The sequence below is a fragment of the Ceratotherium simum genome, chromosome 6, assembly GCF_057802395.1.
Source record: "Ceratotherium simum simum isolate JZ-2026a chromosome 6, ASM5780239v1, whole genome shotgun sequence".
Taxonomy (NCBI): domain Eukaryota; kingdom Metazoa; phylum Chordata; class Mammalia; order Perissodactyla; family Rhinocerotidae; genus Ceratotherium; species Ceratotherium simum.
The window spans coordinates 77054832-77080774 of NC_141905.1; the positions used below are offsets into that span (position 1 = coordinate 77054832).

The 25943-nt window shown below is 38.2% G+C and overlaps 1 protein-coding gene across 3 annotated transcripts in view; it reads right to left on the bottom strand.

Moving 5' to 3' along the window:
• Window positions 1-25943, bottom strand: part of CACUL1 (CDK2 associated cullin domain 1) — a 71750-nt gene that overhangs the window by 24071 nt on the left and 21736 nt on the right. For all 3 annotated transcript variants that reach the window (XM_087432689.1, XM_087432688.1, XM_004428122.3), the window contains exons 2-3: window positions 21159-21285; window positions 20163-20265 (exon numbers count right to left, since the gene is read on the bottom strand). In XM_087432689.1, coding sequence (XP_087288815.1) covers window positions 20163-20265; window positions 21159-21285 — 230 coding nt within the window. The remainder of the gene's footprint in view (window positions 1-20162; window positions 20266-21158; window positions 21286-25943) is intronic.

Consider the following 25943-nt stretch of genomic DNA (forward strand, 5'->3'; position numbering starts at 1 on the left):
ACATGTGGCTAGTGGCAGCCAAATCAGACACTGCAGATGTAAAATACAAACAAGTTCCACAATTTCATATTTATATCCCTTCTCTTCTACCTATGCCCCATCCCCATCCCACCAAAACAAAATCTGAACAGTATTTAAGAATATGTGCTTTTATGTTCACAAAGACATTTTGGTTGTCTTCAAACAAAGAAATGACTTTTGCATGTTAAAATGAAATAGAGAAGAAGAAAGGAAGGGAGGGAAGGATCTAATAAACATAACAAGCCCACTAACATATCTTTACAGAAGTAACACATGTTCACTGACATTTTAAAAAATTTAAAATGCAACTATAGAAAAAAAAACCACTACCAACATTGGTACCAACATTGGTAAATAACTACCGTTAACATTTTCTTCTCTTTGTGTGTGTGTGTGTGTGTGTGTGTGTGTGTGTATGTTTTAACAAATATGGAATTACATTTTGTAATCTGGTTTTATTGTTCAGCTATAATCATCAACATTTCCCAGGTCAAATATATTTCTACCACCTAATTTTATTTGATTTTATTATTTTTTTATTGTGGTAACACTGGTTTATAACATTATATAAATTTCAGGTGTACATCATTATATTTCGATTTCTGTGTAGATTTCATCATGTTCATGGCCCAAAGACTAATTACAATCCATCACCACACACATGTGCCTAATCACCCCTTTCACTCTCCTCCCTCCTCCTTTCTCCTATGGTAACCATCAATCCAATTTCTGTCTCTGTGTGTTTGTTTGTTGTTGTTTTTATCTTCTATTTATGAGTAAGATAATACGGTATTTGATTTTCTCTCTCTTACTTATTTCACTTAGCATAATACCCTCAACGTCCATCCACGTTGTCACAAATGGCCAGAGTGCATCGTTTTTTACGGCTGAGTAGTATTCTATTGTGTGTACATACCACATCTTCTTTATCAATTCATCCCTTGATGGGCACCTAGGTTGCTTCCAAGTCTTGGCTATTATGAATAACGCTGCAATGAATGTAGGGGTGCATGTATCTTTACGCATTCATGTTTTCATGTTCTTTGGATAAACACCCAGCAGTGGAATAGCTGGATCTTATGGTAGTTCTATTCTTAATTTTTTGAGGAATCTCCATACTGTTTTCCATAGTGACTGCACCAGTTTGCACTTCCACCAGCAGTGTACGAGAGTTTCCTTTTCCCCACATCCTCTCCAACACTTATTTCCTGTCTTGTTAATTACAGCCATTCTGACAGGCATGAGGTCATATCTCGTAGTTTTGATTTTCATTTCCCTGATAATTAGTGATGTTGAACATCTTTTCACATGTCTGTTGGCCATTTGTATATCTTCTTTGGAGAAATGTCTGTTCAGATCTTTTGCCCATGTTTTAACTGGGTTGTTAGATTTTTTCTTGTTGAGATGTATGAGTTCTTTATATATTTTGGAGGTTAACCCCTTATCAGATATATGGTTTGCAAACATCTTCTCCCAATTGTTAGGTTGTCTTTTCGTTTTGTTGATGGTTTCCTTTGCTGTGCAGAATCTTTTTAGTTTGATATAGTCCCATTTCTTTATTTTTTCTTTTGTTTCCCTTGCCCGGTCAGGCACAGTACTTGAAAATATGCTGCTAAGATCAATGTCGAAGAGCCTAACTTTCATGGCTTCAGGTCTTACATTCAAGTCTTTAATCCATGTTCAGTTAATTTTTGTGTATGGTGTAAGATAATGGTCCACTTTCATTCTTACGCATGTGGCTTACCAGTTTTCCCAACACTACTTATTTATTTATTTTTTTAAATCCCATGTGTTGATTCCACCTTTATTCTTTTTTTTTTTTTTTGTGAGCAAGATCAGCCCTGAGCTAACATCCATGCTAATCCTCCTCTTTTTGCTGACAAAGACCAGCTCTGAGCTAACATCTATTGCCAATCCTCCTCTTTTTTTCCCCCAAAGCCCCAGTAGATAGTTGTACATCATAGTTGCACATCCTCCTAGTTGCTGTACATGGGACGCCGCCTCAGCATGGCCGGAGAAGTGGTGCACGCACTTAACCGCTAAGCCACGGGGCCGGCCCCCCAATACTATTTATTGAAGAGACTTTCCTTTCTCCATTGTATGTTCTTGGCTCCCTTGTCGAAAATTAGCTGTCGATAGACATGTGGGTTTATTTCTGGGCTCTCAATTCTGTTCCATTGATCTGTGTGTCTGTTTTTGTGCCAGTACCATGCTGTTTTGATTACTACAGCTTTATAGTATATTTTGAAGTCAGGAAGTATGATACCTCCAGCTTTGTTCTTTTTTCTCAGGATTCCTTTGGCTATTCAGGGTCTTCTGATGTTCCATATAAATTTTAGGTTTCTCTCTTCTATTTCTGTGGAAAATGTTGGTGGAACTTTGAAAGGGATCACATTGAATCTGTAGATTGCTTTCAGAAGTATGGACATTTTAGCTATGTCAATTCTTCCAGTCAAAGAGCACAGAATATCTTTCCATAATATCTTTCCATTTCTTTGTGTCATCTTCTATTTCTTTTAACAATGTTTTACAGTTTTCAGTGTACAGGCCTTTCACTTCTTTGGTTAAATTTATTCCTAGGTATTTTATTCTTTTTGTTGCAGTCATAAATCAGATTGTATTCTTAATTTCTCTTTCTGCTACTTCGTTGTTAGTATATAGAAATGCAATTGATTTTTGTATGTTGGTTTTGTATCCTGCAACTTTACTGTATTCTTTTATTATTTCCAAAGAGTTTTTGGGTGGATTCTTTAGGGTTTTCTATATATAAAATCATGTCACCAGCAAATAGTGACAGTTTCACTTCTTCCTTTCCAATTTGGATCCCTTTTATTTCTTTTTTTGCCTGATTGCTCTGGCTAGGACTTCCAATACTATGTTAAATAAGAGTGGTGAAAGTGGGCATCCTTGTCTGGTTTCTGTTCTTAAAGGAACAGCTTTCAGGTATTCTCCATTGAGAATGATATTAGCTGTGGGTTTGTCATATATGGCCTCTATTGTGTTGAGGTACTTTCCTTCTGTACCCATTTTATTCAGGGTTTTTATCATAAATGGATGTGTATCTTGTCAAATGCTTCTTCTGCATCTATTGAGATGATCATGTGATTTTTATTCTTCATTTTGTTAATGTGGTGTATCACGTTGATTGATCTGCGAATGTTGAACCATCCCTGCATCCCTGGAATAAATCCCACTTGATCCTGGTGTATGATCTTTTTAATGTATTGTTGTATTCAATTTGCTAGTATTTTGTTGAGGATTTTTGCATTGATATTCATCAGTGACATTGGCCTGTAATTTTGTGTGTGTGTGTGTGTGTGAGGAAGATCAGCCCTGAGCTAACATCCATTGCCAATCTTCCTTTTTTCACTGAGGAAGATTAGCCCTGAGCTTACATCTGTGCCCATCTTCCTCTGTTTTGTATATGGCATGCCACCACAGCATGGCTTGATGAGCGGTGCATAGGTCCATTCCTGGGATCTGAACCTGCAAACCCTGGGCCGCCAAAGCAGAGCATGTGAACTTAACCACTACACCACTGGGCCAGCCCCTGTAATTTTCTTTTTTTGTGATGTCCTCATCTGGTTTTGGTATCAGGGTAATGTTGGCTTCGTCGAATGAGTTAGGAAGCTTCCCCTCCTCTTCAATTTTTTTGGAAGAGTTTGGGAAGGATAGGTATTAAGTCTTCTTTGAATGTTTGGTAGAATTCACCATCTGGTCCTGGACTTTTGTTTTTTGGGAGGTTTTTGATTACTGTTTCAGTCTCCTTACTGGTGATTGGTCTATTCAAATTCTCTCTTTTTTCTTGATTTAGTTTTGGAAGGTAATATAATTCTAAGAATTTATCCATTTCTTCTAGATTATCCAATTTGTTGGCATACGGCTTTTCACAGTATTCTCTTATAATCTTTTATATTTCTGAGGTGTCCGTTGTAATTTCTCCTCTTTCATTTCTGATTTTATTTGAGCCTTCTTTTTTTCTTGGTGAGTCTGGCTAAAGGCTTATCAATTTTGTTTATCTTTTCAAAGAACCAGCTCTTAGTTTCATTGATTTTTTTCTTTTTTCTTTTTCTATATCATTTATTTCTGCTCTGATTTTTATTATTTCCTTCCTTCTACTGATTTAGGGCTTTGTTTGTTCTTCTTTTTCCCGTTCCTTTAGGTGCACTGTTAGATCGTTTATTTGAGATTTTTCTTTTTGTTGATGTAGGCCTGTACTGCTATAAACTTCCCTCTTAGAACCACTTTAGCTGTATCCCATAAATTTTGGCATGTTGTATTTTCATTTTCATTTGTCTCCAGGTATTTTTTGATTTCTCCTTTGATTTCTTCATTGACCCAATCATTGTTCAGTAGCATTTTGTTTAATCTCACATATTTGTGGCTTTTCCAATTTTCTTCCTGTAGCTGATTTCTAGTTTCATACCGTCGTGGTCAGAAAAGATGTTTGGTATTATTTCAATCTTCTTAAATTTATGGAGACTTGTTTTGTGGCCTAATATGTGATCTATCCTGGAGAATGTTCCACGTGCATTTGAAAAGAATGCGTATTCTGTGGTTTTTGGATGGAATGTTCCATATATATCTACTAAGTCCAACAGGTCTAATGTGTCAGTTAAGGCCAATGTTTCCTTACTGATCTTCTGTTTGGATGATCTATCCATTGGTGTAAGTGGAGCATTCAAGTCCCCTACTTTTATTGTGTTGCTGTCTTTCTCCTTTTATGTTTGCTAATAACTGCCTTATATATTTAGGTGCTCCTATGTCAGGTGCATAGATATTTACAAGTGTTATATCCTCTTGTTGGATTGTTCCCTTTATCATTATACAATCTAATTTTAATGACTGTCTGCACACACCATTGTCTATTTCATCAATCCCCCTTCATTAGATACTTAAACTGTGTTTTGCTGTTTCTATTATCCAGGTTTACGCAGATACTTCTAATCCAGACTAGCACTTCAGTGGTGCAAATGTGTTGAGTGGTTTCAGCAATAATGCTATCCTATATTTAAACATAAAATGACACCACTCCTTGCTTAGAGACCAACCAGGTTCAGGAACAATGGTACATTTCCACAGGCCAGTGAATCTCAAAGAATGGTGCTCTCCAAATCACCTGAAGGGCTTGTTAATGATGTAGATTCCTTTGTCACACTCCAACGTCCTAACTCAAACTTTCCAGAAGTGTATATTTTTAATGAGAACTTCAGAGGATTCTTTAAACAGCTGGCCCAGAAGCTGTTAAGCATTTAGAAACCTCTACCTTGGACCACTTCAAAGGAAAGAGAGGAGCTCCATGGGAAGGAAGTCTAGAGGATTAAGAGAAGGTTGAGCAGCAATTACCCATGCAACACAAGGCATCTACTGCATGACACCAGTGACAATTTAGCTGTAAACTAGAAAGCCACCAGAGAACATCAGTCCCCTCATTATGATAAGAAAAAGTTGGTTAACCTACATAACCAATTTTTTGAGCTCATCAGATTCCTGAGGTGACTGTATTTTACAGCTGCAATGTCCAACCAGGTGAAATGAATTACAAAGAGTGACAAGCTCCTCTAGGGAAAGAAAGGACACGTGAACTGTTTCTCCTTTGGTGAGGCAGCCATAAACCCCAGTAAGAAAACAAGAGAAGATGTAATGAATCATTAAAGGCCAAGTGTGAACTAACAGTAGAGAATCCCTGGGAGCCTCAACATAATGGAAGTCCACATCTACTCTCCAGCTCTTTTCCATGGGTTTCCAGTGGGTCTTTGAGAGAATGACTGAGAACAGTGAAAGAAATCTGAGAGCCACCCTCTATGGCACAGATGTGCGAGGCCTATCAAGGTCTGAGGATGGGACAGGAGTACCTGAAGAAGTCCGTGCACACTCCAGGCCCTCTATGAGCAAAAAGGTGGTGATTAGCTGCCAATGGAAGACATGAACAAAAACTGTCTGTGTGCTGGACCCGACTCAGATACACAGCAAAAGCCACTTGCTGAAGGGAAGACGTAAGAGACCTACCTGCACACCCTGCTGACCCTCTGACCTGAGGCAAAAACTGTCTATCACTGGGGGATGGGCAGGTAATCCAGCCCTCCTGTCACAGCTAAAGGTCAGCTACCACTGGGGAGGGGGTAGAAACTCCACTCATGCCCAGGTTTCTGCACTATTACAAAGGAAAAGTATACCGCTGCTGAGGGAAGCGCAGGAAACTTGCTCATTCCCCAGACCCCTGGGGACGCAAGGCAAAATTTGGCTGCCACAGGGTGCAGGAGACAAGAGGTACAGGGGTAGGAGAAGAGCAGGAAACTCTCCAAAGCTAGACCAGAGGTCAACAAACTAGAGCCTGCAGGCCAAATTTGGTCCACCACCTGTTTTTATAAAGAAAGTTTTGTTGGAACAGTCATGCCGACTCATTTATGAATTGTCTATGGCTGCTTTCACGCTGCAACAGCAGAGCTGAAGACGCGCAACAGAGACCATAAGGCCCGTGAAGATATTTACTACCTGGCCATCGGCAGAAAAAGTTTACTGACCCCTGCTCTAGACCTTGAGCTGAGGAGGAAAAGGCTATCTGCAACTGGGGTGAGGAAGAGGGAGATGAGAACACTGAGAAAGCCCCACCTCCGAGGGCTCAGGTGCACAGGGGCTACCTATGACTAAGGCAGGAGCAAGAGAATCAGAAAAAACAAACAGAAAACCTATCCCCCACCGCCAAGCAATAAACAGCCATCCACTCACTGCTGGGAGAGGAGCAATAGTGCAAAGAAAAGCCACCTCAGTGAGGAACGGCCTGCTAAGAGCTGAGGGTAGAGCAGGGCACTAAAAAAATACTCCTGATTCGCACTAGGGACAGGGTAGCCATAGTCCATTAGTAGACAATCTGAAGCCTGGAGTAACAATAAAACTCAAACCCAACTCAACTCCTGATAGGACTGACTCAACTCCTCATACTAACAGCCTGACAGAAGAGAGGCATGTCCATTTCTAGGCATAAATATTATTTATGTCAGTCTTTACTGTTGTTTTTAATAGCAATGTCCAGCATTCAATTAAAAACAAAGAAACACCAAAAAAGCAAGAAAACACAACCCTTTTGAAGAGTTAAATAGTCAACAGGCCTAGATGCAGAGATGCTCACAAGCTGGAATGATCATACAGACTTTAAAATAACTATGATTAATATATGTAATGACCTAATAGAAACAGTGGACATAATACACATAAATACATATAAAAAGATGGGGAATCTCAGCAGACAAATGGAATATATTTTTTTTAAGTCAAATGGAAATGCTAAAAATTCTCAAACAGTTCCTTCATAATCTTTTAACATTTATTTCTGTATTACCAAGTATGACTTTGGATACCATACAAATAGACCTAATGCTCTCTCAAGGATCCTTAATATTATTTTCTGACTCAAACTAGAAATACCTTTTTTAAAAACTCTGCCTCTACATGACTAACTTTAGCAAAAACTAATAGTGCGTTATATGCTTTTAGTCTAACTACCTTATTCCAAGACTTTCCAGAGCAACACCATACTGCCAACTGACAGATTTGTTAAGGCTCCAGAAGCAACACCAATTACACCTGAGGCTGACAAAGATGCTACATAAAAATGGAATTTCTTCCCAAATAGACAAATACATCTGACATTCCATTCTCATTCCTACTGTGCAGATATTGTTTCCATAGTGGAATATCCAAAAAAGGTAAGTTACATAGAAGGTAAATGAACCTTAGGAGCTATTAAGAGCTATACTATACATATTAGATGCTCCTAACATAAACTGTAAGAATGATTTTCTAATTAAAAGCACAATAAAGAAGTCAAAGTGAGTCTAACATAAGACAGTAGAAGATATTTCTCTCTTAGGTCTCTCAACTCTCAAAGTTAACTGCTACTATTATTACTACTACTATTATATGGAAATTTCTTCTTGATTTATTTCTAAAATAAGACTTTCTTCATTTTCCAAATACTATTTGGGCATGAACAGCCTCTGTGATCCTGGATTCCTTTAGCTTGTCCACATAACAATGAGATAAATCTAGGTTCTAATCCTAGCTTTTAAACTGATTAGTTACAAAAGGTTCAAGATTACTTAATAGAGAAAATATCTAAAGAAGTCAGATGGATTAGGATGACTTCTCACTTTCCTATATACCTCATCTCTTTTAACACTTAGCAAAAATTACCATTTATTCCTATTTGCTTATTTTTTAAAGGAAACCTTTTTCCTTATTTTTTCCAGTTTAAGCACATAAATGTCTCAAAACAAAAGTTTATTTTAAAAAGAGTACAACTCATAATTGTACTCTGTACACTGTGATAATAAACAACTGCAAATAACTGTTCATTACTTAAGTGATTTTACTCTCCTGCTCATCACAAATTCCATCTTCCAAGTTCAGGATGCTGTTTTAACTGGGACTAGTAGATGGTTCTAGTAATCTCAGCTGTAAAGCAAGCATGTTTTTTATCAACTAGTAAATATTTTTACTGGATCTCTCTTTGGGGCCTGGCATTATGTTAAGCCATATGAGGATACATGAAAAGAAAACACAGTCCCTGCCTTCAAAGAATGATAGTAAACTTATTAGAATTATGGTCTGAATGGAAGCCTAAAGACTGATTGAGGGTTAGGGTGTCTCTTCGGCAAATTCTCTGAGACAAGAACAACTTTGCTATTAACAACCGCTTTAAGGTCTAGTTTGGATTAAAAAATAGATCTCAGAATAACTTATTCAGAAAAACTTTCAGTAGAATACACATGTGAGGAGCCATTACCAGTTGGCCATGATATTTATTTTTTACTTGAAATCTATGTAGAACGGAGAGGCAATTTTTTTATTATCTAAAATCTTCCTCACTCTGGCAAGGAGTAAACAGCATATTTGGGGGAATGAAAGGTTGTTTTTTTTTCTTAAACACACTTTATGGTTCAAGAGATATAGAAATTATAGCCTTTAAAAAATATATAGAATTTCAAATGACCACATACAACTAGTTGAGCTATGCTGCCCCCCACCGGGCAGAACACAAAAAGCAAAACAACCCTTGTTCTCACTTTAAACATGAATCTGCCTCAGTTTGTTGGCAGTTTGGCAACAAAGCTTTTATATGTAATCTGGTGTCTGTGAAGAGTGAATCAGTTAAGTAATATGGACTGATTATGGTTTAGTTTCTCTTATTAATTGGTTTGAGAGTCAAATTATATTTAACTCAATCAGGATATATTTAGCTTAAAAGACATCAAAACTAATTTTATTAAAATGAATGGTTTAAATATAATTAGTTAACTTCCTTTTAATTAAAACAGTTGACAAATATTCATTTAAACTATTTTAAATTCAGCCCTATTTGAGAATAAAAATTCTAACATTTTCCTTCTCCGCCTCTGTCTTTGCAGTCTCTCCTCTTCAGGACCCTGAACTCAGGTTAGTATTACTGGTGCTATTCCTAACACTTTTACTGTCCCCGCCTGGGAACCAGATCTCTGTTTAAACACTGCTTACTGTGGGTTAGGTACAGTGTAAGTTCCAAACCACTGACAAAAACACTGTTGGAACACACTTGCTAGTGGGTTACAGACTATAAAACTACTAGATCAAAACATCAGAATATTTTTATTGGGTGAAAGTGAAATATACTCTCAATTCGATACAGCATGTTAGCATACAATAAATTTATCACCTTTATATGGGGAGAAAATGCCTTACAACTGCTCTAGTGGATTCTGGATTCAGACATACACAAAAATAATCAAAATGTGCAAGTGTCATTTAAGTTAGTTTTAAGAGTAAAGGATGTCATATCCATTAAATTCAATTAGCAAAATGGTAGTGGGGCAAAACAAGATATTTCAAACATTGTCAATTCAAATACGTATTGTGTCAGTCAAAAAATAACACCCCAAATCTCAGCGACTTAACAGAGCTTGGATAAACAAAATGTGGTAAAACCATATGATGGAATGTTATTCAGCCACAAAAAGGAATGAAGTATTAATCATGCTATAAATATGAATGAACCTTGAAAACATTATGCTAAGTTAATTAAGCCAGACACAAAGTGCCACATATTGTCTAATTCCATTTCTAAGAAATGGCCAGAATAGGCAAATCCACAGAGACAGAAAGTAGATTAGTTGTTGCCAGCACCTGAGATGAGAGGAGAATAGGGAGTGAGTGCTAATGAGTCCTGGGTTTCTTTCTGGGGTGACTAAAATGTTGTGAAATTAGTAGTGATGGGTACACAACTTTGTGACTCTACTAAAAACCACTGAGTTGTACACTTTAAAAAGGTGAATGTGGGGCTGCCCGGTGCTGCAGCGGTTAAGTGCGCACGCTCCGCTTCGGCGGCCCGGGGTTCACCGGTTCAGATCCCTGGCGCGCACCGACGCACTGCTTGTCGGGCCACGCTGTGGCAGAGTCCCATATAAAGTGGAGGAAGATGGGCACAGATGTTAGCCCAAGGCCAGTCTTCCTCAGAAAAAAAGAGGAAGATTGGCAGATGTTAGCACAGGGCCGATCTTCCCCACAAAAAAATAAAAAAAGATAAATAAATTAAAAAGTGAATGTTAGGATATATGAATTGTATTGCAATAAAAAAACAGATTTTTTAAAAATGGGTTAAAAATATGAAAAAATATATATATAGCAACACTTTCTTTCTCACTCATGTTACATGCCTATCTTGAGGGTCTGCTCCACATCATACTTACTCAGAGACCCAGGTCAAGGGAGCCTCTACCATCTGGAACACTTAGCAGGAAAAGGGAAATTTGGAAAATTGCACAGCTGATCTTAAAGGCTTCATATCTTTGGGTACACATCTCACCAAATACACTTCACTTTCATCACAATTCACGGGCCAAAGCACCTGGTCAAGTCTAACTTTAGTGGGCTAGAGAAGCGCCCTCCTACCAGGTAACCAGAAGGAAGAGAATTGGAAACATCTGGTCAACAGCATTACCAGTAGCACATTTATCTAATCAGTACTTAACTTAGTTCAAGACTACAACAGGCCAAGAGAAACCAGTACCAGTAAATCAGGATTCTTGCCCTAAAGAAGCTCACAATGTTGCAAAGGTGACAACCTGTTTGGTAACTAAATATACGCCAAACTAAACTAAGGACCATAGTATCAATACAAAGAAAGTGCTACAGCCAAGAAGAGAAAGTGATTAATTAAGCCTGCCTAGAATAGTGAAGTTAAAAGCTGAGCAAACTCTAATAGACAAGTAGAATGCCCCCTTTGCAGAAAGGGAAGGGAGGAAAGAAGCAGCCGCAAAAGAAACCAAATGAGAAAATAACACAACTATGAAAGGACACAGCCCGGTTAAATTTTATAAGCAAAATATTATTACACTATCTTGCTGCCTTCAGAGTGTGAAGGGCCTTGAAATTCTTGTTAAGGAGTATGGTCTTTGCTCCTTAGGTAAATAGAGAGTCAAAAGGTTAAGTAAACAGATGACGTGATAAGTCTGAAAAATAAACAAAATAGATTGAGGGAAGGTGCAGGGCCCAGATACAAACTAGAAATCTTTTTCTATGGTTCAGGCAAGTACCAATGAGGATCTAAAGTAGGGAGGTGGCAGGGGATAAATTTGAGACATTTTAAAGGAGAAAATTAACAAGACCCGTGACTCATTTCATGTCTCTATGCTATTACTCATCACATCCCAGCATATTAAAATGATCACTACACCTTTCCCCTAAACAGTATAAAGAATAAACCCATACCTTGTTTACCTCTGTACCCTTAGCATCTAGCACATTGCCTGGCACATGGACACTAAATGTGTGTTGAACTAAACATTCTAAAACCCTATTATTCTCCTTCCCTCTCTCAAGTCCCCTCTAACATTTCTACGGAAACCAAAATGACCTTCGAATCCTCTCACCCTACCTCTCTCTTCCAACTAGTTATTGTCTTATCTATACTGTTCCTTTGATCTCTGCATTGGGCCCCAGGTATTTCTTTCTCCTTTTTCATTACCAACAGGTCCACAATTTCCTATCCAAGCGTCTTGGGGCCAGATGTATGCCATAATTCATAACTTTTCAGATTTGAAAGGTATTATCGCACATACCATATATTATGTAAAATACCCAGTAGAGACTGGGAATATCAACACATTGTTATTTCTGGGAGAAAATGTATGAATGTTCCCACTATGTTCCTCAATGAGTTAAGATCAAGTTTTACTAACAAATGAGTTTTGACACCAAATCAACCAGGAAAAAAATTCCATTTTCAAAGGATTTTTTGGATTTTGGAATTGCAGATAAAGGACTGTGGACCTGTAACTGACCTAGTCTACTGCAATCACATCTCATTCTTTCCTACTCTAATCCACATCGATCTTTCTCAGATGCAACTCCTGGCATTGAAGGGCTTCTAAAATTTGGCTCCAATCTGCCTTTTTCAGCCTTATCTCCTCCCAATGTCTCTCATCTACTTTACACTGTATCCTCCTAGGACCACTCCTTGTTACCCAAACCTCTCCAAAGAACTGCCTTTGCTTACAAAATTCTCTCAGCCCGAAACACCCCCTCCCCACACATCTACCCATTCTTGCTGACATATTTTTAATGACACCTTCCTCTTCATTCCTCCATCTGACTGTGATCACTTCACCTTCAGTGTGAGATGGCACTTTCCTTATTCTGCTTCGTACCTTAGCTCTCTTAGTATTTATTGTTCCAAAGGTCTACTAGCAGAGATTGTGACTTTTTTCTTTGGGTTTCATTTGTTATTATTTTTCTAACTTCTTGAGATAAATGTTAAAGCCACTGATGTGTTAATTTCTCACTATGATCGTGGATTTCTCTGTTTCTCCTTTTGGGTCTGTTAATTTTTGTGGCTGTGTTATTGGATGCATACAAATTTAGAATTGTAATCTTCCTAGTAAGTAAGAACTTTCTGTCATAATAATAAGTTCTCTTTATACTCAATACCACCTCTTGCTCTGAATCTACTTTTTATGATATCAATGTAGCTATATCATCTTTCTTTTTGGCTAATGTTTGTATGGTATATCTTTTTCCATCATTTGCTTGCAATCTGTCTCTTTATATTTTAGATGTATCTCATGTTGGCAGCATTTAGTAAGGTTGCAGAATTTCATTCAGTCTTATAATTGTTTACTTTTTTAATGCAGTATTTAGTCTTTTACATTTCATGTAACAACCAATACACGGAAGTTTAAATTTATTATCTTACTATTTGTTTTCTATTTGTCCCATCTGTTCTTTGTATCTTTTTCTATCCTTTCTTGACTTCTTTGATTATTTTAAAATTATTCCATTTTCTCTATTATCCTGTTAATTACACTTTCTTTTACTATTCTTTTAGTGGTTACCCTAAGATTACAGACTGCATCCTTGTCTTATCATAGTCTAAAATAAATTAGTACTTTTACCTCTTCCTAGACAATGGAAAGGCATTAGGACATTTTAAATCCATTTACTCCTTTTCACCTTATATGCAATTGTCATGGTTTTGATTATATATATTTTTATACCCTATAAGACATTATCATCATTATTATTCTACACTCACATATTTGTCTTCTCTGTTGTCCTTCATTCCTACCTGATTCTCCAAATTTTCATCTAGGAACATTTTCTTTCTATCCAAAGAACATTCTTCATTTTTTACTTCTGCTGATAAATTCTCTCAATTGCTGTCTAAAAAGTATTTCTCCATTTTTCTTGGTTTTATGATCACCTCATCTCCTAATATGACTAGTTTTTTCTGATTGAGTGCCAGATACCGTTTATGAAAAATTATGGAAGTAATCTGATTCCTAGGATAGTGTTATCTTTCTCCAGAGAGAATTTACTTTTGCTCCTGGTAAGCAACTCGAGGTGCTAGCAAACCCAGACCATCTGAATCCAGTCAGGACTCAGGTGCCAGCTACAACAGGCTAGTCTGTAACTTGTTACTCTTACTACTCCTGGGAGGTGATCCTTCAGGTTTGGTGAGACCTAAACTTCAATTTTTATCACCCTATCCCCACCTATTAGCCTCGCAGCCTATTAGCCTCCTCTTCCAGAATAAATAGGTGCCCCTAGTAGAGAAATGGCTCAAATGCTAGCGCTCCTCTCTGGATTTCCTTTTTCTCCCATATCTTGGTCTTCTAATTCTTCACTTTTTATTAGCTCCCTGGTCCATTTTTTAAACTGTTCTCAGTAGAAAGGTTGATCCAAAATTATCTAGTCTTATCAATCATATGTCTACTACTATACCTAATAAAGTACCTTGCATACTTGCATAGGAAAGTGCTTGCTATATCAGGTTTCCCACTAGCCCTGCAACCAAGCAACCAGCTCAGTTTTTTATACTGACCAAGAAATCAACTATGATCAATTGAGACAAGCAACAGGGAGTCTTTAAGGTTTTTGAAAAAGAAAGTATGCCCATCAAATTAGCATTTTTAGAAGATTATTCAGCCAAAAGAATAGACTATAGAAAGGCAAACCAGTTAGGAGAATACTGCACTAGTACAGGCATGAGCCAATAAGGACACGGAAGAGGACAAAAAAAATGGGAATGAAAGGGGATAGAAGCAAGTGAAATTATAGTATTCCATCAACTCTGACTATCACCTGGAAACAAGAGGAAAGAGAGAAAAAAGGAATCAAAGATGGATATTAAATCACAAGTCTGAGAGTAAAAATGATTTGGGTGAAGAGGAATTCAGATTTAGACAAGAATATGAGGTATCTATAAGAAGAAATCCAAGTTGAAATGTTCAATAAGCATTTTGAGCACCTGGTCTGAGCCCTCACCAAAAGTATGGTGACTGCTAAAAGTTTCAACAGAATTTTCCAGAACTAACTAGAGTATCATTTACTAAACTAGTAAACCAATTTTATCTCTATAGTCATCTATATCCATTCATTGGCATATCAAAAAGTCAGAATTGGAAATTCACATTTTGAGGCTTTGGAGACATGGAAAAAGGAAAATAAAATAGAGACTTTCATTATCACATTTAAAGAAGAGAAGAGTTAAGGACAAGGGGGGAGAGTGGTTTAAAAAACCTAAGGCAAAATATGCTGTCACAGTTCAAACAATCTAGTAGTAAGTAAAAAAAGTATAGATGTACATGCAATAAAATACAACAGTAAGAAGAATACTGAGTTTAGCTATTAAGTGGTTTTATTAATTTAACAACAAAAAAACTTTTTAAAGTTACTGTAGTGGAAAAGTCACTGTTTCCAAAATAAAAGAAATAATGTTTTATTTTAAAGGGGCAGCAAGTTAGATTATGTTGTTATATAAAAACATTTAGGTTCAAAAATTTAAAATAAGCTTTTAAAATCTCTGAAAACAGTATTCTCTAGCTTTTAAGTGAATAACTGGGGAATATGGAACATTATTTCATATACTCTTCAGTCTCCTCACCAGGATATGCCTTTTAATAGAGCTAAATAAGTCACTCTGATATGTAAACTACACAAACCAGAAGCTATTTCACGATGCCCTTGAAAGATAAAGGCTGATGCCCTGAAGGTCCAACTCATTGATTTATCAACCCCAACACTAAATTTCTGATTATATACAAAATGCAACTCATCCCACATTCTTGCTTTAGCTCATAATAACAATATTTCATTACTAAAATCAGAGCTGCCAACAAAACAGACCCAAATAAAACTGTTCTGGCTCATCGGGCCTGGCATATACTCTCATTCTGTCCCTCAAGAAAACTGCCTTTAAAGTCTCTATAAAGTAGACATCACACCAGGATTACGCCACACACTTGTATAAACTGAATTAATTGAACACTGAATAAATTAATAAAATGCCTAAGCGTCTAGATAACAAAGATTAGTGGTCATACGAGGCTAATTATGCTACTCGTCCCGCTGGTATAGGTCAAATTTAGTTACTGAGCATTCACTCAACAAGCATTTGCTGAGTTGTAATTGTCGCAGGCACTAAGGATAAAAAGACAAGCAAGACAGAGTCCCTGCCCTCAAAGGAGGACCTGCGAAGTGGCCAGACATGGAAGCAGAAACAATATAACACAATCACTGCTCTAACAGAGTTGTTATTGCCAAGATGCAATGAGTATACAGAAGGAATTCCAGTGGTCTGTTTTGTTTTGAGGGGAGTTCGAGGATGCCAGGAAGATTTTACACAGGTGGCCACAAATGAGTTTAAGCCTGAGAAAAGAATGAAGAAGCATTTGCCACGCTGGAAGCAGAAGAAAAAATATCTTAGAATTTAACTTAAAGGAATGAGATATTTTAGTAAAGCCACTTCATTTTAATATGGAGAAAATTTACAAGATGGTAGTAGCATGTTTCATCAAGAAGCTGGTGCGGCAGAGCTGAGACCAGGTCCAGGTTCCCTTATTTTTACCAACTCCACCCTGCGATTTAACAATGGTTAGACTTTACCATCCTACAAGAGAGATCTTTTCAGAGTGAGATTTTTTTTTATACGCCCATACTGCTGAACTCAAAGTAGGACATGTATTGATTCTAAAAATAAACTAAACTCCCTGCTTTTATATATTACCTTTACATCTATCGATATGGTTTTTTTAAATACTAACATCAAAAGAGATATCATCCTTATTTATGTTTTAATTTTTAAAAGAATTATCCCTATACTAAGATAAAGCAAAAATTCTTTTTTTTTCCAAATCCAACTTTGAATATTGATTGCAAGTTTTTTTTCTTCTTTTTTGAGGAAGATTGGCCCTGAGCTAACACCTGTTGCCACTCCTCCTCTTTTTCCTTTTTTTTTTTATCACCAAAGCCCTAGTACATAGTTGTATATCCTAGTTGTAGGTCCTTCTAGTTCCTCTATGTGGGATGCCACCTCAGCACGGCTTGATGAGCGGTGAGCAGATCCATGCCCAGAATCCGAACCCGTGAAGCCCAGGCCACCAAAGCTGAATGCACAAACGTAACTGCTACGCCACCAGGCCAGCCTCGCAAAAATTCTTTAGTCTTCTAATACACTATATTAGTAAGGATGAGAGGAAACAAGCACTCAGATACATGCAGAACTGGTGGGAATGTAAGGTGGTACAACTTTTGTGAACCACAACATGGACGTAGTAAATGACATTACTCACAAGACTGATTATTCACTGTAGCACTGTTAGTAACAGCCAAAGATTGGACGCAACCTAAATATTCACCAGTCAAAAAATGGTTAAATAAATTAAGGTACATCAGTGAAGTAAGGTACAGTGAACTATTATGCATTCATGATAACGAATAAAGGAGCTCTATACACTGACAGAGACCACTCTCCAAAACCTCAAACTTACTCTCTGCACCTCAGTGACTCCAAGTATTAGTACCCTGTGCAGCCCAGCCTGGGCAAGTAACAGGTACCCTCACATTACTGATAATTGGTCAAGCAAACTCATGCCAGAAAATGCAGCCAAGTGGCCTTCCAAAACTACCAATTAGACTGAGCTTGATAATACAGTACTATAGTGCCCTCTAACTTTAAAAATATTTTATGATAATATCCTAACTGTAAGAATGAAAAGAGCTCTTACAGTGCTTACAAAACTAAATACAAGAAAAATCTACACAAGCAGAAATTGCAATATGACAATGAATTTAGCAAATCACAATTCTATCAGTCAAATTAATGATCTACATGTGAAGGCAGAGCACAAGTGTAATACATATTATAACATTTCTAATTCACATTTCGTAGATAATTTTTTGTGTGTGTGTGAGGAAGATCAGCCCTGAGCTAACATCCATGCCAATCCTCCTCTTTTTTAGCTGAGGAAGACTGGCCCTGGGCTAACATCCGTGCCCATCTTCCTCCACTTTACATGGGACACCGCCACAGCATGGCCTGACAAGCGGTGCATCGATGCACACCCGGGATCCAAACCTAGGCTGCCAGCAGCGGAGCGCACGCACTTAACCGCTACGCCACGGGCTGGCTCCTAGATCATTTTTATAAGCAAGACAAGAAATATATTTTGTATTTACAATTTGAACTGAAATGGTTTGCTTTCTGTTTTAGAAGAACATTGAGCATTATTTCAATAATAGCAAAACAATCCTTTTTGAGGTCACTGAGTTCTTTGTTGATCTAATGAAATCTCTGGTACTCCCTGCACCCCAAAGACCCTCTGCCCTCTCAGAACACAGTGTGGGGCAGGGGTTGTGGGGAAGGGGAACAGCTAAACAAGAAATTATAATACATAATGAACTACGATAATGTACTGGGTGTTACAGAAGCACAGATGAAGGGCCCCCAAACCCAGACTTGGGGGAACAAGGTATCAGAGAATGCTTCCCAAAACAAATGATGCCTAAGCCGCAGCCTAAATGTTAAGTTCACATTGACCAAAAATATAAGAGGGCAGAGGAAAAGGAAGCATGTTGCAGGTGGTCAAGTTATCACAGCAAAAGTCAAGAGGTGAGACAGTACACAAAATGTCCAAGGAACTAAAATAAGTTCAGTATGCAGGAGCAGAGAGGTAAGATATCAGGACATAGAAATAAGCAGGAGTCAGATAACAAAAGGGTTCCTAAACCACATTAAGAAGTTTAGACTTTATTCTAACAGGAATATGATAATCAGATTTGTGCTTCAGAAACAGTCACTCTGACTGAAATGCAAGAATAAGTTAGAGGTGTTAAGACTACAGGCAGAACAACAAGCCAAGATGAGCATTTCATTAAAACACTGCAGACCATGGTGGCCTGGACTGAGCAGTGGCTACTAAACAGAAGTGGATAAAAGCCAAGAGAGAAAGAGGAAGTAAATAGGATTTGGTAATAAATTGGATGTGGAAATTCATGGAGAGGGTAGAATCAAGAATTAGTAAGCAAATCATTCAAAGCTATAATGCACAGATCTTAAGTTTCATCTACAATTTATACACAATGCCTAGGCACTAAACATACTCGTTAAATGAATAAAGATTTTGTATTTAGTGGCAAAAAGATGAAGAAAACAATTTACGCTAACAACAGGAAAAGTACATATTTAGCTATGATAAACATAGCTCTGGCTATAATTAAAAAAAAGAAAAAAAAAGCTACTTAGTGCCACAACTGTTTGGGGTAAACAAGACTAAGATACTTCGGCCCACAAAGTTAGTGAGGAACGATATCCAAAACACACCCCAGCACTTGCTAGAAACTGTGGATATTTCAGAACTGCTGGAGCACTTCGTGATTGTGGGTGGACCCTGGTGATCTATTGCTGAGTGCCCTTTCTACACATCGTGTAACTTCTACACCAGAACTAAAATTCAATCTGGCCCTGGCATAAAGATAGCACCTGACCTTCAACCACTGGAAACTCTGCTGAGGTGGGAGGGGCGGGGTGGGGAGCAAGAGGCCAAGTGCTTCCTCACATAGAACATTTCCCAAAACTTAGGCCCCAGATTCTACAGTTGGGATGATGTTCATCTACAGAGGGATTATCAACAAAATGCTGACTTCAGACGCTTATATTAGCAACTATTAGAAACTGGTAGACAAACCACAATTCAAAGATAATTTTAAAAAAAGTTCCAGAAAAAAATTAAAATATACACGTTTATATAATAAAAGTCACCAAATACTGAAGCTTAACAGAAAAAAAAAGTTTGAAATAAAAGAAATGTTGACATGGTAATAAATGGAATCAGTTAAAAGTCTAAAATAAATTCTATCTAAAAATTTCCAGGGATCATCAGCCCCACAGCCAAGTGGTTCAAGTTCCACGCGCTCCGCTTCAGCGGCCCGCGGTTCGCAGGTTCGGATCCCGGGCGCAGAGCTACATCACTCATCAGCCATGCTGTGGCGGCATCCCACATACAGAACAGAGGAAGACTGTCACAGATGTTAGCTCAAGGCTAACCTTCCTCAAGCAAAACAAGAGGAAGATAGACAGCAGATGTTAGCCCAGGGCAAATCTTCCTCAGCAAAAAAAAAAAAAAAAAAAAAAAATTCTACAATTTACGCCAAGTTTTCAAATTAACAATCTATTCCAAAGATTAGATGACTTGGTCAATATTCATCTAGAAAATATTTATAAATTTATATCATAAGCAAATTAACAACCCTCCAAATGTATATCATACAGACTAATTCTAATCAGTTAGAAAATCCCAAAGAAGCAAAAATCAGTACAATCAGTTCCTTACCTGCAGCTCCTTTGAGACTCTCTCTAGGTGATTAGTTATCTTTTTAATCAGATCACTATACATCTGTTCCGAGTGCTGCTGGCACACACATTTATACACACAACTGTGGGGGGAAAAAAAAACAGAAAAAACAAGTTAACAATGAAGCACTTAATTCAACCTAAGGTTAAAGCATACAGCCACTGGCCAAATAATTCATTCAGGCCTAAAAAAAAGTGACCAATCAGAACTTTTAAATAAAAAATGTATCCTGCCCCAATCAGTGTTCAGATGGAAGAGACATTACTACCAGTTACAAATAAGCTTTTTGAGTACTCTATTACACATTTTATCAGTACTAGATAATCTAATATTGGGTAATAATCTGAGAGTCTGACTATGATAACCACTTATAAACCAGCTTCTCTCTCACTCTCATTTTAATGGATGTCAAAATAAGGAAGAGAGAGTGAAAATTAGCAGAAAGTTTCTCACAAAAACATTTGCAATGTAATCCCTTTATGCATCACTTGTGTGGAAGGAACAACACAGCTGTCACTTCCTCCTCTTGTGACCAGGCTGATCTCATATCCCAACCCAGTTCCTCACTAATTCGCTGCTTCCATTTACCAGGAGCTGGGAAACAAAATAACCAAAGATAGAACTATGTCAATAAACATCAACAGATTAAGCTAGAGCCTTCCTGTGAGACTAAAAATACATATTTTCTCGCCTTTTTCACTGACCTCCATAATTTCTGCATTATGTATGGTGGGGGTGGCAGGCTGAGGAGAGAGAAGTCTAATCGAGTGGGGTTAACACTATCTTGATTTGAAAACCAATTCTGAAGCAAAAAGTATAAAGGCAATCTCCAATCCACAAGTGTGTAACATACAAATAACTTACAGAGCCTCATCTTATGTATTATATATCATATACATACATACTATCATAATTCAAGTTGCCGTGAACCTCAATTTACCTTCTCAAACCCAGGCAAATTAAATCTTGACTTACCTGTATATCTGTTCATAGGATATGGGGATATAGTCACCAGGACTCTGAGTTAAAAGCTGATCTATGGCACCATCCAATTTTGGCCAGTATGTGCTCTTATAATCTTCAATAGTTATAACATTCATTACTAAAAGTAAAAAGTAAAATTAATATTACTATGTGCCACATGTAAAACAAACACAAATCACAGCAATGTTGCACTCAAACTCCTCTCACTTACTCTCCGATTTCACATTGAGACTCTATCACCTAAATACAACTCAATCACTATCCCATTTCCAATTTTTAAAAAAGCAACCTGGTCAGGAATTTTAAGCAGCCGTTAATTAAGATTTAAAAAGGAATTACTATGAATCTGTCCATCTTTAAAAATAAAAATAAAACAAAACAAGCAAATACACCGGTTTCCTTTCCTGGATTCTGTAAGCTTTCAGTGGAGCGTTCTCAAACATGCACTGACCCTCAAATACACATTGTCAATGATGTGACAAGATGGCCTATCCGTGAACCACAATAAAGTTCTGGGAAACTATGACTTCCAACAATCAATCTTTATAGATACCCCTGGGAAAATCTACCTAAGGATAAAACTGTGGGGATTAAAGTTCAAATGCTACAGTAACAAAAGAGGTTGCTAGAAACTTGCAGAGATTTATGGCAGCACCAGTACCTCCTGGACATTACTACAGCTCTAAGGCTCTCACTATCTTACACTTTAGATAAGCCCAACAGAAAAAATGTCGATGAACTGGAGCCTTACATTGAAGGCTTACGTCATTCCTCATGGCTGGCTCCTATTCCTTCACTATAGGGTTAATAAAGTATTTATAACAGCTGGTCCTAACAACTCGGAAATCCAGGGGTGACAGGTGCTTCACAAGAATGAAATGCTAATGTTAAAAAGAGCTACCCGAAGCACCTAAGATACGTCTTATGTCTTATGAACCATGATGGGCCTAACAACTACTAGATCAGGTATTTTACTGTTTATTTTACCAGAAACTGGGGAACAAAGGGTTGACTTCCCCAAGAGTACATGGCTAATTACCAGCAGAGGTACCAAGTAAAGCAAAGCCTTTACCTAGCATCTTTCTATCACATTACTGATTTCCAAATCTTAGTAATTTGGGTTCAAGATGTTTCTCATATCTATGTATCACCTCTATCATTTTTGTTCAGTATTTTCTTTAAATCAAATCACTTTTAAAGAAAATACTGAACAATTTAAATAAATTTATTTTAAAGGACACTGGAGGAATGAACCATTGTTTACACAACATGGAATAATCTTAAATGCATTTTGCTAAGTGGAAGAATCAGACCAAAAAGGCTACACATTGTAAGATTCTCACTTATATGACACCAATAAAGGCAAAACTATGGGGAGGAACACAGATCAGTGGTTGCCAGGGGCTGGAAGGTGGGGAGGACAGTCTACAAACGTACAGCACGGGGGAATTTTTAGGACAATGAACAGTTTTGTACAGAGCTGTGGGAGTAGATACACCATGCCATGCATTTGTCAAAACCAACAGAACTATACACCAAAAAAGCAAATTTACTGTATGAAAATTTAAAAAAAAAAAATCAACCAGAATGTAGTGGTAAAGATGGAATGCAAACTGAGACAAATGAATCTAATTTGCAAATGAATCACATAACCTGCACTAAAGGGAATGGGGAAGAAAGGAACATTTGACCACATATACGGCTAAAAACAAAAAGAAGTGTACACACACGTGCACGCATACACACCCAAAAGGCAGGAGGAGGCCAGGTCGAGGAGGGCCTTATGGGCCATTGTAAAGACTTGAGCTTTTACTCTGAGTAAGAGAGGGGCTTCTGGAGGGTTTTGAGCAGAGAAATGACATGATCTGATTTAAGTTTTCTATGGATCATTGTAGAGGCTGCGTTAGGCATTATCTAAGTTAGGAGGCCGTGAGATGCCGGGGGGTTGAACCAGGTGGTGGCACTGAGGGCGAAAGGAGAGGTCAGATTCTGAATATACTTTAAGGGAGAGCCAACAAGATTTGCTAATGGTTTGGAGGTGAGATGTGAGAGAAGGGTCAAGGAGGACTCCAAAGTTTCTGGCCTGAGCACCAAAGTTGGGGTTGCTGTTTAATAAGATGAGGAAGATGTAGGAGAAGCTTAGCATGTTTGGAAGTGTAGCAGAAACTGTTGGTACCCCATCCACTTACTCTGTCCAAAAAGGCCACTGTCAACATCTACCATTATTGGCCTCAGTGTTCCCTCTGGCTGTCAGAGCTGCTCTGCCTAAAGGACGGGCAAGTTGGAAGTTCTGGACAATTAACACCCCCAGGAAGCCGCCTCCAGGTAATGACTAATGAGAATTTGGTGTCAATACCCTGGTATCTCCCTTTACTCTCGGGTGAGATAAGGCTGAGGCACGTGTGCTACACTGTCTCCCACAGTTCCCCACTGGAATCATGCTCCAGGTGACCACAGGGGTGACTTCTTCACTAGCTTCCTTATTGCCTCTGTCTCACGTCTCCTCTTCCCTGCAGGTGCTTCCTAGAATCACCCCTTGTGCTTAATTAAAACTACTTGGGCTTAAAAAAAAAAGGAATTGATCAAAAATAGAAAAGCAGTGTCATCGGCCATTAAACAGAAAGCAATACAGATATAAAGACAATGTTATTAAATTCTAGCTAAGTCCTACCGCCTTTAAAGGTCCTGAGCCTGAAGCTTGCTTTCTTTCCTTAAGAAAAAGGGAGATGGGCAGATGTTGAGCAGTGTTACACATTAGCTCCAAAATACTACCATTCTGCTTTCAGAAGGATTAAAAAAACTGGAAAAAAAATTGAAAATAACTGAAAAAGAAATAACTTTTTCACTATGTGATTCTAGGTTATTAAACCTCCCTATAGATGTATCACCTAAACCACCTCATACACCTGCTCTACACCAGAAGTTGACTCTTAAAGAAGGTAAGTGATATGCTCAGAAAGAAAACTCCAACTACCGGAAAGCCAAGAATTAACACACCAATCCCATGGGCTCCTCGATGCTCACTCTGTTCAATGAATTACACCCTGTGGCTGCAGTGGGGGAGCATGACTATTTCTCAAGCACAGGCTTCACACGTTAGCACATCACCAAGTCAAAGACACGAAGGGGGAAAAGAACCTAAAATGTGAAGTCCTGCGGCTGGAAGTACAGAACGAAGTCCCACTACAGAAGCAGTGATTTCTAGTGCCTCTCAGGTGTCTTTCACATGGTATTTTTTTTTTATGCTCTGCTTTTAAATATCTTTGAAAAGAGACTTTAAAACCAAAATGAAAAAGGCATGAATCACAGTAGAGAATCTTAAAGCCTATTTCCACATCCAAAAAAAGCTTTATCTACTTCCACACGTATATAATATACATCTATTTCCACATATATTTTGCTAATTCAGGTGACTATACATTATAGCTGTTATGGACTGAATGTTTGTGTCCAAGATTCATATGTTGAAATCTTAACCCCCAGTGTGGTGGTATTATGAGGTAGAGCCTTTGGGAGGTGATTAGGTCACGGGGTGGAGTCCTCATGAGGGGGATCAGTGCCTCCAGAGAGCTCCCTCACCCCTTCCGCCATGTGAGGACACAGTGAGAAGATGGCCTTCTATGAACCAGGAGGCAGGCTCTCACCAGACTCCGAATCTGCCAGTACCTTAATCTTGATCTTCCCAGCCTCCAGAATTGTGAGACATAAAAAAGCCACCCAGTCTATGGTGTTCTGTTATAGCAGCCTGAACAGACTAAGACACTAGCTAACATAATTTTCTTCTCAGGAGACCAGCCAATCTTTGCCATAGTAGCAAAATAGCAGAACAGAGACAAGCATCTGCAGAGCTGGAGGTAGTCTGAAGAATGAGCACTAGTTGGTATATACTCTGAGCCAAAGATCAGGAAGGTTTTTCATACCAATCTGTGGTCAACTCTTTTTTTCCCCCCTTAATGCATTTTTTTTCTTTTTTTTTGAGTAAGAGTGGCCCTGCACTAACATCTGTTGCCAATCTTCCTCTTTTCCCTTTTTTCTCCTCCCCAAAGCCCCAGTGGATAGATGTACGTCGTAGCTGTACATCCTTCTAGTTCTTCTACGCGGGACTCCACTTCAACATGGCTTGAGAGCAGTGCATAGGTCCGTGCCCAGGATCTGAACCCACGAACCCCGGGCCACCAAAGCGGAAGCGCAAACTTAACCGCTCCGCCACCAGGCCAGCCCCTGTGGTCAACTCTTAAAATGACAATCCAGGAACCTCTACAATATTTGTTACTTCCTCGCTAATTTCAACCTAATCCCTGATTTAAAAACAAAACAAACAAATTAGCTGTTTGTTTTATTTAACATTTGACATACATAGCCTCAAAGTCAGTGTATGTATGTAGTCCTGAATTTTAAAACTAGATCCTCTCATTAAAGAAATGCAATCTACTGCTCTCAACTTTGCCCACAAAACAGTTCTGACTGACCAAAAGAAATACAAAGTATGGAACCGAAACAAAAATGAAATTACCATTAAATTACTAAATTTTATCTAGGTTAGATTTTCCAGCTTGAAAATAATGCACTACTTTTTTTTTTTTTTTAAGATTTTATTTATTTATTTTTTCCCCCCAAAGCCCCAGTAGATAGTTGTGTGTCATAGCTGCACATCCTTCCAGTTGCTGCACGTGGGACGCGGCCCCAGCATGGCCGGAGAAGCGGCGCGTCGGTGCGAGGCCGGAATCCGAACCCAGGTCGCCAGCAGCGGAGCGCGCTCACTTAACCACTTAAGCC